Genomic DNA, 17,902 nt, shown 5'->3' with positions numbered 1-17,902 from the left:
TCTATAATATGTTGATACATTAATTAAGGTTTTACAGGTTTACGCAACACAAAACCACTGTAGCTTGCTGCTAAGAACTTAGGAAGTACACATAGCCTAATCCACAAGTAATGATGGACGTTTTTGATGGTGACGTGTTAAGTATTCATTACTATCCTGCCTTAACAGACGATTATTTGTGTTTTTTGTCTGCTTGAAGCTTTGGGCGGGTCTTTCTATAGAGTTCTTATAACCAGACATTTATATGTGTGAAGGGTGCTGAGCTCTCTAAGGTAGGACTCGGCGGATTTCACCATCAGACATTGATTAGCAACCTGGGGAGAGATCACACAGATACAAACAGTTGTCACATGCAGAGAAAATCAACACGGGAAATAGAGGTGCATACAAACGAGTTCAAATTAGTTGTCACAATGCCACTGTTTTTGTTTTCATGTCTGACAATTTGTGTAGAGTAGTGTTTTTGTGAACTAGAGCTAGCAAAAGATGGGGTTTGTCTGTGTTATTCTTGGCACATTGAAGGCTACGTGTTTATTTTAAGAAAACTGAATAATTGTATTAATGTTAGACTTATGCATCTATTTAGTATTTCTCAATGATTACTGTTGACTGCATCTTTATCTAAAAGTCATTTGTCCCTTATTAGCCACATAATGCATCAGTAATGAATTTTATTTTCAGGATTAAGTGTCTTCGTGCTTCAGGAGGCAATTCCAGTGCAGCTGCAGTCGAGTACAAGACCTTAAAATACCCACAGCGAACATGTGGCCAAGACAGCCTCCTTGGGTTAATTGATGCTAAATTTCTACATGTGTCCTGGTGCAAGGAAAATGTAGGCAAAGAGTGCAAGTCAGACAAGAAGATTGTGATTTGGAGAAAGGGATGTTTGAGTGCTGGTGGCCAACAGAAAGCAGGGTGATATTGGAGGTGTGGGCGCAGGCCTTACAGTTTCTGTGATGTGCTCTGACACACAGATGGCAGCTGACACAACACAGATAGACTCTCATTCTGTGCTCTCACACCCACTCTCACTCCTCTTCTCCAAAATGGATGTTTTCTCTCTGTTCACAGTTCCATGCCTCAGTCGTCTGACTTGATAGACAGACACACAGACAGATTAATCTGAAAAATATTACTACCTTTCTCTACTTGATTCCTCTCCTCTTTTTTAAACCCCTTTTCCATTGCATTTCCTCTCTATAGCCATTTAAATTTGGATGAGGCTGTAGCACATATGCAAAGAAGCTGGAAGTCACAGTTGAATGATCTCAAATGAACATCCACAGTCACAAACAGCAGCTTCCTCTGTTAACAACAGCCCACATGCACACCTGGTCTTTACCTGGACTCTTAAGGGTAATTTATGTTGTGCTCTTGAGATTTTCACCACCTGGCTGCTAATAAACAGTCTTGGCAAATGTGAAAAATGTTAATGAGAAAATGATGCCTATATCTCTGTGTAAATTATTCTGAAAGCCCTTCAGGCTGGAGCAGCCCTGTATTCTTCGAGCCAAATCACTAGCTCTTGGTTCATAACTTCTGACAGGAAACAGAGGGCTATGAGAGACTGACACTCTCTCACACACCTGTTCTTCTTCTCTTCTTGTGCCCGTTCCAGTGGCAATATACTAATCAAACAGCTGCTTCATATGTCGCTGCATGCAAATATATCTCTGTTGATTTATTTGAATGAAAAGCTAAAGTCGGCATGCTTCAAGGCTCGAGTTTTTGCAGGTGAACCTCCCACCTGCTAAACGGGGTATAGGTAAAAGGAGTGCTATATGTGCTACAACTTGTATGGATGTGGGTTGGGTAGCTGAACATATCACACTTTCTTAAGTTTTATCCAGTGAACTACCAGAAAGCAATCTAAAATATCAACTATACCAGTACTTGTTTCTGTCACTGTTATAGAAATTAAAATACAGTCATCGTAAAAAGAAAGTACACGTTACAAAAAAATTATCTACTGTATTTTTCTGACCATAAGGAGCATTAAGCGAAACAAAACAGTCAAATAAGTCAAACTTTACTCAACTCATTCTTCTTGAGTCCTCCATTTCCATACCATTGATTAATTAATGCTAAATTCTCTCGCAGCTGCTCTATTAATGACTAACCTCGTATTGTGGATGGATTATCTCAGTTGTTCTCCTGACTGAAGTTTGGTCCGTTTACAGCATCCTGCCATGCGATTGTATTTGTCTCTAACCATCAGGAACCCTCACATTTTATCGAGTGGAAAAAAGTTAGCGTTCATCCTCCAGCTTCACTGTGTTTATGTTATGCTAACATAGCTGTGTAGCTAGCGATCACGTAGCATATACCTAGGGTTGCCAACCGTCCCTTAAAAAACGGAATCGTCCCGTATTTCGAAACAAAAGTACACGTCCCGTATTGAGCTAATAAGGGACGCACTTTGTCCCGTAATACAGTGAGAATCAAAAGTAGTCTATAAATGTTTATGGAATTAACACTTTGTTTGAAAACATAATTCCCAGCCCCTCTCCTGCTTTGTGACACATGAGCTGACAGCACACTTATGACAATTCGAGTATGACAATTCAGATTACCGCTCATCTCATTGGTCGAGGAAAGGTCGCTTGCGGAGAAAATACCGGAAGACAACAGATGACCACAACAAGAAGCATGGCCAACAGGGAAACAAACGCCGACTCTGCGGTGCAAGTCTCGGATGACAGTACACCTAAAGCTGGGCAGACACTGTGCGATTTTTTTTCAGTCACGTTATTCAGCTCCTGCTCAAACTGCACGATTGACTCGCAGGGGTTAGAAGTTGGTAGGTCACGATGCAGGGTCTCACACTATACCGCCCGATGCTCTGATGCGACCTGAGTGCTCACACTGTGCCTCCATAACATGAAGGTTATAACAGAAAATCTGTCGCGCTCTCTCTCTCTCCGTCTTACACTCACACAGACACACACACCACCACCATCAACTTTGCTAAATTGCTAATGAAAAACATGATCAGGCAGCTGTGATTGAGCAGCAATGTAAATCCAACTGTTTTCACGGTTGTTGTGGTCGTGATAATTTTGTGATGCCACATCGAAAAGGCTCGGATGAGCTTTCCAAAGTTCTACAAGTTGTGCCTCCATCGCTTGTGTCCAGATCACACGCTGCACAGCTGTGCTGCTCCATCTTTTTCACCAACGTTTACGTTTGCGCGTGAGCAGTGTGAGCGCCTGTGGTGACACCCTCACGAGCGATTGATGATCGGGAGCTGGTCGTGAGGTGTTAATCACTTCTCGTTACCCCACGTATACTACACGACGCACGATGAAGGCCAAAATCGGTCCGATCACTCAAAAATCGGCTCAAAATGGGCCTAAAACCGCACAGTGTGAGCCCAGCATTAGAGCAGCAATGTTTGTTCCCCTCAGAGAAAGGGAAGAATGGGGAAAAGGAAAACACCTGGCTGGAAAACGTTAATATGGGCATGTGCAATGAATATCAGCGCTATGTGGCCAGAAGTGTGATAATATAATTTATTTTGTGTAATAAACAACTGCAAGGATAGATGATTACAACAAATAGATGACTAATACATAAAAGTAATACATAGATGAATAATGATGATGAGTTAAGATGCGTAATCATGGGAACAAGTGGGTTTACAAACAGGAGCAGCTGATTAGCATTAGAAAAGCTGAAATAATAGCTCAACTGAAGCCAATTGTACTAAATGCACTAAATGTGCACTGTTACAAGAATGTTTTTCTTTCTATTGTTTTCTATTATTTTAAGTTAAGCAGGACAGAGTGCTTTTAAAGAAAGATTTACTTATATTCTCAAAAGTTAAGCATGACAGGCTTCTGTTTAAGAAAGAGACCTGTTTTATGTGTTAATGTTGTCATTTTGAGCTAAAAAATAAATGGCTAAATGATCATTTGTTTCACATGTGTTCATATCACAAAGAATAGAATATGCATCTACTTAAATCAACTTCAAGTCAAATGGTTAAAAAAATAATTTCACACACAAAAAAAGAGCTAGAAAATTCACCACACTGGGAAGGGTGAAGACAACTGGGTCGCCCGGCCCTGGCCACGAGGTGTCCCTTATTTATTTTTCAGGGAGTTGGCAACCCTACATATACCAGTTAGCCCAACTTCAGTAGCCCTACAAACGTCACTGCTGTTTAGTTTTCTGTCTTTATTTATGTTGGAAGTGATAGCAGAGCTGTACGTTTGAATTTGTTTCAGAAATCTCTCAGTCAGAACATGCTATATCATGTTTAGGTGGAAGCTAGCGAGCTAACTTCCTGCTAACTTCTAACTGTTAAATTTAATAAATTCTGTTTTCATGATGGCTGGATGTTAAACTTAATTGTTACACCTGGTAAAGCAGCAACACTGATCATTTTATTAAAGATAAAAGAATTTAGACAGTTTTTAACTTTCAGTGATGTCGCAGTATTTGTTTGACTTTAGGACCTGAAGTTGAAGTTTTGGACCCAGATTACTCCCTGAGGCTCTTGACTACAGTAGCTGTAATCCTCCAACAATCCATCAAGCGGTGCAGCTTCGTAGCTTCCCAAAGTAGTACTAAGACATTTTCTAGATTTTGAGCGCTGTGTACCACATAAAAGGTCAGTAAGCAAAACCAGAATTCATACATAAGGCGCACTGTCGATTTTTGTGAAAATTAAAGGATTTTAACTGCGCCTTATAGTGTGGAAAATACGGTAGACTATGCCCGGCCTTAAAGTTGGGTAAATACAACCTGAGATAAAGAAAAACAGAACAAAACAAAGCTGAAATGCAGAAATGGCTCGAGGTTTGTGGCCATTGTCTTTAATTATTTTGTAATAACACCTGAATGCTCTGCAAACTGCCAAAACTGCTGCTTTTAGAAAAATGCTCACACTTGTTGATTATAAATTAATCAAATGCATGTGATAAATATGATGTAAACATGGCACCTAGCTGCTAGTCACCCTTTTACTTCTTATTGAAGGAGTAAGGGTGTATTACATTTTTCATGCAGTGCTTATGCAGTGGATTTGGTTTAATACTCCCTCCTCTCACCCCAGTCAGTCTCTACATCCCTGAGCCAGGTTCTCCCGGAGGTTTCTTCCTGTTAAAAGGAAGTTTTTCCTTCCCCTGTCGCCAAGTGCTTGATCGTAGCGGTTGGTCTGAATGCTGGGGTTTCTTCTGTATTATTGTAGAATCCTTACTGTACAGTATAACGCATATTTGAAACTAAGTTAGCTATAGAAAAACAATTATTTGATTCCTGTGAAGGTATGAGGGCTCAAGGTGACAAATTTAAACCCCCTGCTATTTAACTTTGAAACTATCAGTAGTATGAAGGTAACATTTTTCATGATAAATATAATATTGGACAAAAAATCAGCTGTTTCTGAGGTTTTCAGATTGTTCTGTGGAATGAGCTAGTTATGGTTGCCACCCTGTGTCTGCATTTTAGCATGCTGCTTATTCAAAACTCTAGGCTGCGGTAAATGCTATATGTTGTGTTATATTGGACAAATGTAAAAAAAAAAAATCATTTTGTTGAAGTGCAGTTCTGAGAGATTATCAGCATGAATAAATGCGTCCCCCAGACAATGCTTGCAGAGACATTTAAGTGAAAACAAACTGCCAAATCCCTTCAAACCCCGAAGAGCGTGACACGCTGATTTGATCACAAACTGACGGTTTTTCTTTTACAAACAAGCTGGATTTACTCACATGACTAACACAGGTTTTTGAAATCCACATTAGAGTGCACATTTGGTGGTGCGTGTGTGTGTGTGGGGGCAGTGGGAAGAGACTACGATAGACTGTGTTCATGAGAGTAAGATAGCTGGAGTTGTTGCAGGGATTAATGTGAGTTTGTAACTTAAGGGCACGAGTTGCTGCTTGATATAATCTAGAGCATCAGCTCCTCTCTGCAGGCGATAAATGCTTTTTTTCCCCTCTTTTTTTTTTTTTTTTGCATTCCAGTGAGCACGCTCAGTTTTTTTAAGGTTACGCTGCTGTGAACCTGTATGGTTTAAGCATACTTAACAGCATGAGTAAATGCAGGATTTGTTATCATGCCTTTCCTGTTTGTGCACTGTATTCCACCACTTGCTGTTTGCATCTCAAGGCTTTTAATAGCAAGTGTGGAGGATACTGTAGCCATTGTTAAGTCCATGTTTGTGTGCGATTCCAGAGTAGTTGTAACTGCAGCACGACGCACTCCTCTGCCTCTTAATGGATCTTTTTGTCAGTGCTGAGGTGTATAGAGCCCAAGTGGTTTTGTTATCCTAACAAGGTTTTTTTTCCTCCCTTTCCTCCCGACTCACTTTTCCTCACTCTATAAACGCTGTAGTTTGTATCTCGGGGGAAATGATGCATGTCAGTATCTCAATGACTGGCAGCCCATCCATTAAGGTTTATCGCATGTGTGTGAAAAATAGAGACAAGTATGGAGAAAAGCATGGTTCATCATCCCCACTACCCTCCAGTTAACTACATTAGTGAATTGGATCCAGTGCCTTGGGCGCCTTCTTGATGATTAGATTGCATGACTTGCGTGTTTTGGAGACAGCTAGTCTATGGACATGTGGTCAGAAATGGAGGCTGTGTGGTCAGCATTAAAAGGCAGGAACCGGTCGACAGCTTCCAAATTAACCAGAGGCGGTACAAACGAGACCAAATGTGTCAGTTGTCAAATGAACTGCAACAGCCAAGCAGCGACCTCAGATGATGAAAAATTAGGCCAACGGGGGAAGTGTTAAAAGGTGCAGTTCCTCAAATAGCCACTGAGCGTTGACTCCAAATGGGAATCAGTCCCCACGGGCTCCCATATCAACCTGCCAATCTTTAAAGCAAAATTAAACGTCTTTGAGGCCTGGTGCTACAAAAAAATCTCTCATTTCTATTACCGATTTTCTCTTTCATGATAAATTAATGAGGGGAAAACTTTTTTTTTATAACCTTCCTCTTTTTCATTCAGCTGCTCCGTTTAGAAGTTGCCACAGTGGATCGCCTTCCTGCATCGCTGAGCTGTCCCAAACCCAACTAAAATCTGAGCATCTTCACCGCCTCCAGCTCCGCCTGGTGTCTTTTTGATAGTGCTACTATCTCCAGCCTACCTGTTTAAAACCTACAAAAGTTTGAAGTTAAGCTTAATTAGGTGCATGGCTGCTCCAAGTGATCAGTGGTCATTGACACAGTCCCCTCGCTGTCAGCTAGGCTTCGCCCTCAGCTAATAAGAGTCACTGAAGTGGAAGCGTGTTTCTGGTGTCTTTTTGAAGCATTTTTAATGCAACTATCTGATAAATATCATAACTTGCTGTGCAGGTATTTGTTCCAACAGTCCATCTAAGATATCAGTCCTCTACTTTTAGTCAGTATAGCATCTCATTTGCATGTTATTTAGCTCTAATAAGCAGGTATCTGGTATCTGTCTATGGATACAACGTTGCACTTCACTCTCTTCCTTTAAAAAGGGAGTTTTTCCTTCTCACTGTCGCCAAGTTCTTATTCACAGGGGCCCGTCTGATTGTTGGGATTTTCTCTCTATTATTGGCGCTACAAGATTTAAAATTAAATACAGTTGTGATCAATTTTGTGCTAAAACGGCCTCTAAAAAGCTCTACAATGCACAGTCCAGAAGCAGTGTGTCATTATGCTGTGGCTACGTCCATATTTTATATTGCCTCTGATACATTTCATGGCATGAATTCCTGTGTCACATTAGATCACACTTACCGATTGATGTTATTCTTAGATGCTATAGCACATTGATGTTGTTCCATAATCAGAGGAAACAAGATGGCGAGCACACGCACGCAGATAACAGATACACATACATATTCACAAGGCTTTAGATGTGTAATGCCACTGAGCAAATCCGACGGCAGGCTGCATTTGGTTCATTTTTATGGTCTGTGAGTCAGATGTTTGTTTCCGAGTTATTGTTAAAAAGTGAGGGCCTGAGGGCCAATATCTTCTTATGTACTGCATTTTCTCAGCAGCCTGTAATGACATCAGTCTTAGCTGGTGAAGCCCACGTCCACCACACGTTCCAGCTTTTTGAAGATGACGGAAACGGGTTTAATCTTTCGGCATTCTCTTGAAGTGCCAAATCAGTCTTATAGAAGACATAAATAAATAAATAAAGACTTGATTCTATTTTAAAAAGGATAAAACTAACAAACAGTCTGACAAGTATTGTCTGTGTATAACATCTCTTCATATTGTGCATTCCTTTGTACCATACAGCTCAAACAGTATTAAGAGCACATTGCAGGGCAGCGCTTTTGCTCAGGATAGTTTGATATCATTGATGAACATGTGCACTGTAGTTTCCAGTATTTTTAGTGAACATCGTCAACGGCATCCTGATGCCTTAAATACCATCAAGGGACCTAATATGTATTCATCTGCCACCCTAAAAAAAAAATGGTTTTCAGTAAATGTTCTATTTGGCTAAAAAGTGAAGTACCAAGCTGTGTTAGAAAATTACTTTGTTAGATTTACTTTGTCTGTAAGAACGACTAGGATTGGCGCTGGGTGCTACAGATTGTTAGGGAAATTGGAAAATGCTGGAGACGGATGGAATTGTCCAATAGGGAATAAAAATAACTCCAGCCTTTTGGTTTTGTCGCTGGTGAAAAATGCAGTGTAGCCAGTAAACATGCACACTACCCACCAATAACCAGGTTGTATGCCGATAAGTCAATCAGATTATCCCCCCCCCATCAATTTTATTAATTACCAGTTAATTTATTAAGGTCGGATCGCCACGTAGAGTCTGCAGACAGGTGGAGAAATGGCACGTCCATCTGCCAATCGTCGTGAGCAAACGCGGCAGCTGCGGCTGCATATTTTGCACGGCATCCGTCTCGATTCACCTGTTGTTATCAAACATAATGGTTCTCATGCAGTCTGGTCATGTGGGAACACAATCACACTTTGCGGGGATGCCTCGCACCTGGGTGACACGAAATTATAACGCTGATTTGTTGACGCATTAGTCGCGGTGCGCGCCGCGAGCATCAGCCTGTCATTTTTATCCGCGTTACGCATTCGAAAGCCTGGCCTCTTTCTTTCATTCACATCCTCGTCCTGCCCTTCCTATCAGTCTTTCGTTCTGTCTCTAACCTGACATAAAGGAACACAATCCCACGTTGTTTGTTTCGTTGTAACCCCGCAGCTGCATTTTCAAGATGATTGTCCCTGCGTGATGAAACAGTCCCTGTCAAGAGCTACAGACAATTACATGGCTTCACGCGGTGATCAGTCTGTGTGTAAACACTTTTTTAAAAAATTTTTTAAAGAAAGCAATCGATGTAGCGCAGAATGTCGATGATTAAACTCATACGTTGTCTTTAGTGACGATGAAAACAGCTTCTGTCTGACTGAGGGAAGAGGAAACAGAAGGACAGAGATGGTCTTTGTTTTTGTAATCAGCAGAGTGTCTCCCTCCTTGCTTTGGCTCCTCTGCCTTGGAGATATAATCGAACCATATACACCCACTCTCGAGTCTTTTTAGTGTCAGTCCTCATGTCACGGTTCACATTAAATGCTTGACGGTGAATCACACACGTAATGAATTCAATCAGATTTGCAACCTGCGAAACAGCCCCGAGACGGCGGCTTTCTTCTGACCTGCACGTGTTCCCTTTTATTACAACTCCTGACCCTTTCTGATTGGATGATAGCTGTGCTGTGTTTACATTAATGGGATTTGAAGCCCATTTCCCTAATCTGCTTCTTATTGAAAGATACTGGGTCTCACGTGATGAGCACATCGTTATCTGAAGAAGTCAGAATGGCAGTTTTTATTCAGCATTATAGCTATTTCTGTTTTGTGTCTAAAGCTTTGAATTTGGAGAAATGCAGCCAGTATTTCTAATCGTCTGAATATTTGAAGAGCAAGAATTGGAATCAGATAAAGTGCTGCAGGAAAAATTATCTCTTCTTTCAAAATATGTAAAAATATAATTGCATAAATGTTTTATTCCAAGCCCTAGCAATGTTTTTCCCTTTACAATAATACCCAGGGCTATTATCTGGCTCTTTAGCAGCCACTGTGTTCACTAGCTGGTCGCCAACTGCGTCTGCTATACGAATGAACCAAAACTGCGACACCGCGGGCCACGAGACATTTATTATGTGCAGAAATATGGAAACCGGCTGTTTGCAGCAGTGCCGTGTGACTTTTGTCTGTCCCGTAATCAGCATCACTCAGCAGCATCTGACCCTTAAATTTGTGAACCTCCCCCGATGTGGTCCGAGGGGTAATTACATCTGCCGGGGAATGACCACGTGCCAGTCCTTCTATCTCAGCGGGGTTCGGTTACTCAACCTGATTCGGGCAAGTGTGTGAGCGTGAGTGTTTGAAAAGTGCTAATTGGCACTCTTGAGTGTTTCAAGTCCACCTTTCCTAGAGCAGCTTCTGTGTCACCACTTTGTCAGACTGACACTCGATTTTAAACCCACCCCATCCTCTCGGCAGCTGTTGCCAAGGTCATTATCAGACCCCGAGAATATTCCCAAAGGCTAATTCACCCATATCCTCTGGCACTTTATCTAACAGCCTTCTCACAGGAAGGTGGTTGCAATGAGTGCTTCCAGGTGTCATTTAAATTCAGCCTGACTTCAAATGCTGCACAGACCGCGGTGGCGAAGCATCCGTACGCTAAAACAAACACCTGTATGTTGTATGAATGGGAGAAGACACCTGTGCCGTGATGAAGGTCGTTGACCCCAGTGAGAAAACTGGAGTTAAAAATGACTTTTAAGTGTGGCACTTTTAATATTCACTCAAGCGCTTCAAGTGTAAGATTTTGTTGTCTTGGGAATTCTGCCCCCGGTTTTCAGACAAAGGTGTTTTTCTTTACAACAAAGACGCAACCTTGATTACGGAGGCTCGCTTTAGTCTGAATGGATGCGTGTTTTAATCACAAATCCTGGATCCGTTTGCGCCTCTTTAATGAGGCCCGCTCCAGCTGGAAGGCTGTCGGCGCGGCTGCTTTGATCAGTGGCCCATGGACACGGGATTACGCTGCTAACACACCGCGCTAATGGAGCCGCAAGTCAAAAACACACACCCGCGTGGCGCATGCACGCACACACATGCCCAAACAGGAATGCAAATGTGGGGAAATATACATATAAAACGCACACGCTCAACCTCTGACAAGGGCACAATCCAATAAGCCAGCGTCTTGTTCTCATGCAGCCCTTTGTGTCAGGCCCTTTCATCTGGCTGTGTCTGTTTGGGTCGGCTGAGTTTTAGGCTCCGCGTTGACGTCTCTGCCAAAGAGGGCTCAGCGAGTAAGGTCCAAAGCTCAGTGCTGACACACAGCCCAACTCTAGAGACTAATGGCTTGTAGCTCCCAACATATGTTGTTTTGTGTAATTGCTTTAATTGCTGTCATTGTACGTAATGGTTGGTCTTTTTCATCTTCCCTGGTGGTGTAGGCATTCTGCTAATTATATCTGTCAGCCCTGCAGCCAAATTGAGCATTTCACTGTGAATTCAGAGCAGTGGGAACTTTTAAAATCAGAGCGTTTCTGTAAACTATTGGTGTGCGTGTGTGGGTGTAAATGAGTGACTGACTGCTGGGTGTTACAGGGGTTTTCATAAGTAATTCTCCTCATCCTGGAGCTGTTTAATAGAAGCGGGGTCGCGAACTTTGCTCATCAGTCAAGTCTAAACCTTGACCTGCGCGTAGTTCTGCTTCTTTTATCTGTTTTATTAACTAGAAAAAAAGGTGAAATGACTATATGGGTAATTTCATAAGCCTAAGAAAATGTCTTTGTTTCCGTTCAGGTACGACACCATCACCAACCAGTGGGAGACGGTTTCTCCTCTCCCCAAGCCGGTCCATTCTGCCGCAGCCACCGTGTGCGGAGGGAAGATCTACGTGTTCGGAGGTGTGAATGAGGCCGGGCGCTCGGCGGGTGTGCTCCAGTCCTACGTACCGCAAAGCAACACCTGGAGTTTCATCGAATCGCCCATGATAGGTAAGACAGGTGAAAACACACAGCGTGTTTGTCACAGATTCACACATGCAGCAAAAAAAAGTGAAGGGATGTTATGTCCTCAGGGGACTTGTCGCCATTGTTGCATCAACTTTTGTCTGATGACGGACCTGTTTCTCTCAGATATTCCCAAATGTAGGGTCCTTCTTCCTCATTGTGCTGTCAAATAAATTTAGTTGAAAGAGAATTAGCCCCTGAAAACCTCCACGCTTTTCTTTCAAGGCATCATATCAGAGCATCAGTATTTAGACTGCTTTTTATTTGCGATGTAAAATCTAAAGTGGAAACGGCACAAAATGCAAAAGTATTAGTTTAACCATTTATATGCATCCATTCGTTTATTCTTTGACATCTTACTATCACATTAGAGAGCAACAAGATATCTTTGGGCCTCAATTATGGCTGCCTGGTTGCCTAGCAACAGTGTTCTCACAACTCTACCCAGATGAACCCCTTCACTTCATGTCATGCGCTCGACTTACCCTGTCGAAATCTTAAACTCCTTCTTTATCAGTGCAGTGTTACACAGCACATTACTATGAGACCTTATATTTTCTTAGCGTGCATAAAACCAGACTCAATCAGTTTTATAAGTTAAGTTTGCAGCTCTGTTGCCTCATAGCAAGAAGAGAAGGTCCTGGGTTTGCATGGCTTCTTTCCACAGTCCAAAGACTGTGAACGTTAACTGGTACTTCAAAATTAGCCTTTGGTGGGAATGTGAGTGTTAATGGTTGTCTCTGTTGGACTGGGATGGACTGGCAACCCTGGACAGGTTACCTGCAAGGTGGCCAGATATTACAGGTTGCCCTATAATAGCTGGGTAGGTTCCAGATTAATGGATAGATTGATGGAGGGATGTCCTGTCCCTCCCCTCACACCCAACCGACCAATAGGTGGTCGTCTGATCGTTGGGGTTTTCTGTCTATTATTGTAGGGTCTCCATCTTACGAGATAAAGTGCCTCGAGGTGACTGTTTCATCTAGGGTTTGAGAGTAACGAAATTTCTATTTTCTGTATGTCCTGTACATGTGGCAGAATTGACAAATAAAGTTGACTTTGACTTTGACTGTTGTTGTAATTTGGTGCTGGATAAATAAAACTGAATTGACTTGAATCGAACTGAGTTGAAAGGATGGACGGATGGTGGTTTACCGATATATGCCAGTACTTCCGATATATGCCAGACTTCAATCTGTCCTTGGCCCACGCTGTGGTACCGGCCTGCTTCAAATCCACCTCCATCGTCCCAATACCCAAAAACTCCAACCCATCTTGCCTCAATGATTACCGCCCAGTAGCACTCACCCCCATCATCACTAAGTGCTTAGAGCGACTGGTCCTAGCACACTTCAAATCCTGTCTCCCCCCCACCCTGGACCCCCACCAATTCGCATACCGCCGGAACAGGAGCACAGAGGATGCAGTCTCCATCGCACTGCACTCTGTCCTCTCACACCTGGACAACAACAACACCTACGCCAGAATGCTGTTTATAGACTTCAGTTCAGCATTCAATACAATCCACCCCTCACAACTCATCAGGAAACTGACAGACCTGGGCATCAGCTCCCTCATCTGCAAATGGTTACTAGACTTCCTGACCAACCGCCCCCAACATGTCCGGCTGGATAACCGCTGCTCATCTACCATCACAATGAACACCGGTGTACCACAAGGCTGTGTGATGAGCCCTTTCCTCTACTCCCTCTTCACCCACGACTGCAGACCTGCTGATGGTTCCAACACCATCATTAAGTTTGCAGATGACACCACGGTGATTGGCCTCATCAGTGACAACGATGAGGCCGCCTACAGGGAGGAGGTGGATCGTCTGGCTGAGTGGTGCGACAGAAACAACCTGCTGCTTAACACCGAGAAGACCAAGGAGCTCATCGTGGACTACAGGAGGAATGCTGACCCACATCCACCCATCCACATTAAGGGGACGGCTGTGGAGCGTGTGAGCAGCTTCAAGTTCCTGGGAGTCCACATCTCCGAGGATCTCACCTGGACGACCAACTGCTCCAAGCTGGTCAAGAAGGCTCACCAGCGCCTCTTCTTCTTGAGGACTCTGAGGAAGAACCACCTGTCCTCAGACATCCTGGTGAACTTCTATCGCTGCACCATCGAGAGCATCCTGACCAACTGTATAACAGTCTGGTACGGGAACTGCTCTGCCTCGGACCGGAAGGCGTTGCAGAGGGTCGTGAAAACTGCCCAGCGCATCGCCGGAGCACCACTTCCTGCCATAAAAGACATCTACAGGAAGCGGTGTCTGAAAAGGGCTGGGAAAATCATCAAAGACCCCAGTCACCCATCACATGGACTCTTCACCCTCCTGCCCTCTGGGAGGCGCCACAGGAGCCTCCAGACTAAGACCACCAGGTACCGGAACAGCTTCTTCCCCACAGCTGTCAGACTCCTGAACTCTGCCTCCTGACATCTGACCCACGTTAAACTCATGGACTGAACATACACACACCCACAATGGACAACTGTACCCTCAAACACACAATAATAACATGGACTGAACCACCACTCACAACCACTAGCACTTTATATAGCCTCTGTAGAAACTATCTACACCCTCACTTATCTTAACTGCACTACTGTATAGCTCTGTAAATAATCATTCTGTACATTCGATAATCTTTAACCCTACAACTGTTTACAACTTGCATAGTTCCCATTTCTGTATAGCTGTATATCTCAGATTCCTGTAAAGTTATTTATTTCATATTCTGTATAGTTTTTCATATTTATATCCTGTTCATATCCTGTACATAGCTTGTACTCACTACAACCTGTACATAATAATAAATAATAGACCCATTTCTGTAATATACTCACATATCTATATTATTGCTAATATATATTGTAATATATCTATATCACTAAAGCACTTCTGGATGGATGCAAACTGCATTTCGTTGCCCTGTACCTATGCATGTGCAATGACAATAAAGTTGAATTCTATTCTATTCTATTCTACTATAGTGGTCTGTTTGTGCTGTTGAGCTTGAAGGTGTTTGAACATGCTGTCTAGGAAATTCGACTAGCACAAATGTAATCTATATCTGTCGCTATTTAGACAGCAAAGATTTCTGGCACAACTTCGCCTACTTCCAAGGTGCGTGGAGAGAATGTTTCCATGTTATGATGTCCTCTTGTTTTTTAATCTAACTGCTGCACTGACTTCTAATTAAATGTAATCATTTTATGGGTCTTTTTGTATATTTGTAATATTCTTCTTACAAACGGGGGGGAGGGATTACGTCTCCTCCCCCCCGTCTTCATCATTAATGATCTAGTGCAGTATTTACTTGGACATGACTTAACCAGTTAACCAATACCAACCTGTTATATGTCAGCTGGTTTATCAATGAAGCTGTGATTGGTTAATTTGAATGTTTTTTTGCTACCCTGATGAAGGCCACAAGCCGAAACGCGTTGGTCAGTCAATAAAGTTGTTCTTCTTCCCTTTAAGTGTTGCTGGAGTTCCTGCGTTGTGTCTGTTTGGACAGCAAATGATAATAATTTTCAATTATTTATCACAGTCAGTTGCTTTATTGTTGGAAAGCAATTGCATGTAATTGACTTGACCCCATTCAGACTGACAGCAACCCGACTTTGTTTCATTGTATCATTTATGGCAAGTTTTAGTGGCAGTGTTGGTTTATTGATCTCTTTTTATTTTTGCATTGAAAAATTATTGAAGTGAGAGAACTTAATGTTGTTGGATTATTGCAATAATATCATCATATTGTGAGGGAAGTGTTTTGATAAGACTGTATCATGGGGTGTCTGGTGATTCCCAGCTGTACACAGTCACCCACCAAAACTGGAGCAACTACTGCTCGGATGGTCTGTTAATACAATGAATCACACAACAAACCATGCTGTTCCTCAGTTTGTATTATAAAAGCTCCAAGTGGCACTAACACCACGAAACCAGTCCAGAGGTCGAGTTGACTGATTTGACCGAACTAGGATGACGCCTAGCAGATAGCTACCAGCCGAGTTGGCACTCCTCTTTAACTCACAGTGCCTTTGGCCCTAATAATGCGACACAATTGCCAAAACCATTTTTCTCTGCTAAGCTGTAATTGTGTTTGTTTGTGTTGTAAAGTAGGGCATTTTAATGAGGGAGTTTGTGGCGACTAACTTGCTCTAGGAGTCAGGCCCGAGTGGTTTAATTTTTCAGAGCCAGAGTTTGGTTCCCGATGCTTTCTTTTCATCTGTATGGCCATGTAAACATAAAACCAACTACTTGGATTATATACTTGGTAGTTTTTTTCCCCAATTAAGGAAACCTTCGGTGTTTATCCTTTCAGTGAAAATGCTGAACCACACCTGAAAATTCAGCAGTCAGCCTGTTTTTACTTTTTCTCTTTATCGTCATCATCCTCCTCGGGATTTTCCATTATTCCCCCTCTTCCCACATTATTGCGCTGTCATAATAATGAGAAGACCATCGCTAAAATGATAGGTGGTTCTGACGATGGTTTCTGACGTGCTATTGGCCAAGCTGTGATCTGAATAACATCAGAATAACACCTGGATCCACATTCCAGTCTGATCCACCGGGGAGCTGTGAAGGACGAAAAGCCAGAAGAAAGCTGCCGTGACTCAAAGGTAGAAGGAAAAACACAAAAGCGTACCAAGCCTACAACTTTGTTATTCAGAGCACTGGCAGATGTCTTCCCAGTGCAAAGATCTTATCCACAGGCATTTCTTCACAAATATAAGTATCCTTGAAAGGTGCAGAGCAGGCGAGATTGCTATTGATTTGGACATATTCTGCAAATCTCTTTGTTTCACATTCTGGCCTGGACAACACTATTGCACACAAGTCAGCTTTAAGCCTAACCTACAAACTTCTTTGTGCTCTATAGATAATTCAATATTTTGTGAGAAAGAGTTAAAAAAAAAAAAAGGTTGATAAGTGGGATTTGACTGAATTGTGTTTCTCTATTTGCAAGCTAAGAACCAGCGTTGCCTGCAATAAGATTCTCATCCAAGCCAAGAAACAGCTCCGGACATAATTGCAAGAAATATTGCAAATTGTTTAATCCACACAAAAAAACAGAAGATATAACTTGTTAATTAGTAAGATTTAGAAGTGCTGAGGGGCAGTTTGTTACCTTCTGGCAGAGGCAGGAGAGCTGTTTCCAGTCTGTGAGCTAATCCAAGCTAACAGAACTGCAGAGTGTAGCCTTATTTTATCCATACTGACATGAGAGCAGTGCCGGTCTTCTCATCTTACTCTTACAATGTGCATACATGCCAGGATATTTAAAAAGTTCCTTTATGGTTGGATTTAATTAGCAATCTGCTACAGTCATCTCCAGCCCCATATTTTTGTTTTGGATCTTCACTAGGATGGCTTTGCATGATTTCATCTCATTTCATCCATTGATTGATCCATTTCATCCCCCTGTTCATGGACTTCAGTGTTTTAGCTCCTGTCTCTTAAAGGCCAGACGCCCTCAAAGCTCACTTTTCTTTGAAGTAACAATGATTAAATATTACTGTTTCTTGCATGGCTTTGTCTTTTGTTCAATCTTCTTCATGCTGAGTCGGTCCACTGAGCTTTGTGGGCATCTGCGTATGCAGAGCGATCTCACACTTCAGTCAGGGTGAGGCCTGGACTTTGACTGAGTCATTGCAACGCGTTAATACTTTTCTTTTTCTGTTTAGATCTGCTGCTATGCTTCAGCCAACATGTCAGACATATGGCTTCATATTTGATTCTTGGATACTTTGGTTTACAGAGGAGTTCATGGTGCCCTGGTCCTGTATCTGCAAAACAGGCCTAAATCATCACCCCTCCTCCCCCATGCTTGACAGTTAGTATGAGGTGTTTGTGCTGATATGTCGGGTGCTGTGCA

At 42.4% G+C, this 17,902-nt stretch overlaps 1 protein-coding gene across 15 annotated transcripts in view; it reads left to right on the top strand.

Moving 5' to 3' along the window:
* klhl29 (kelch like family member 29) overlaps nucleotides 1-17,902 on the top strand; it is a 286,208-nt gene that overhangs the window by 254,173 nt on the left and 14,133 nt on the right. For all 15 annotated transcript variants that reach the window (XM_076873712.1, XM_004542181.3, XM_004542178.2 and 12 more), the window contains one exon: nucleotides 11,800-11,993. In XM_076873712.1, the coding sequence (XP_076729827.1) occupies nucleotides 11,800-11,993 (194 nt within the window). The remainder of the gene's footprint in view (nucleotides 1-11,799; nucleotides 11,994-17,902) is intronic.

The sequence above is a fragment of the Maylandia zebra genome, linkage group LG15, assembly GCF_041146795.1.
Source record: "Maylandia zebra isolate NMK-2024a linkage group LG15, Mzebra_GT3a, whole genome shotgun sequence".
Taxonomy (NCBI): Eukaryota; Metazoa; Chordata; class Actinopteri; order Cichliformes; family Cichlidae; genus Maylandia; species Maylandia zebra.
The sequence above is the reverse complement of the archived record's forward strand: the minus strand, read 5'-3'. Positions and strand labels throughout refer to the sequence as shown.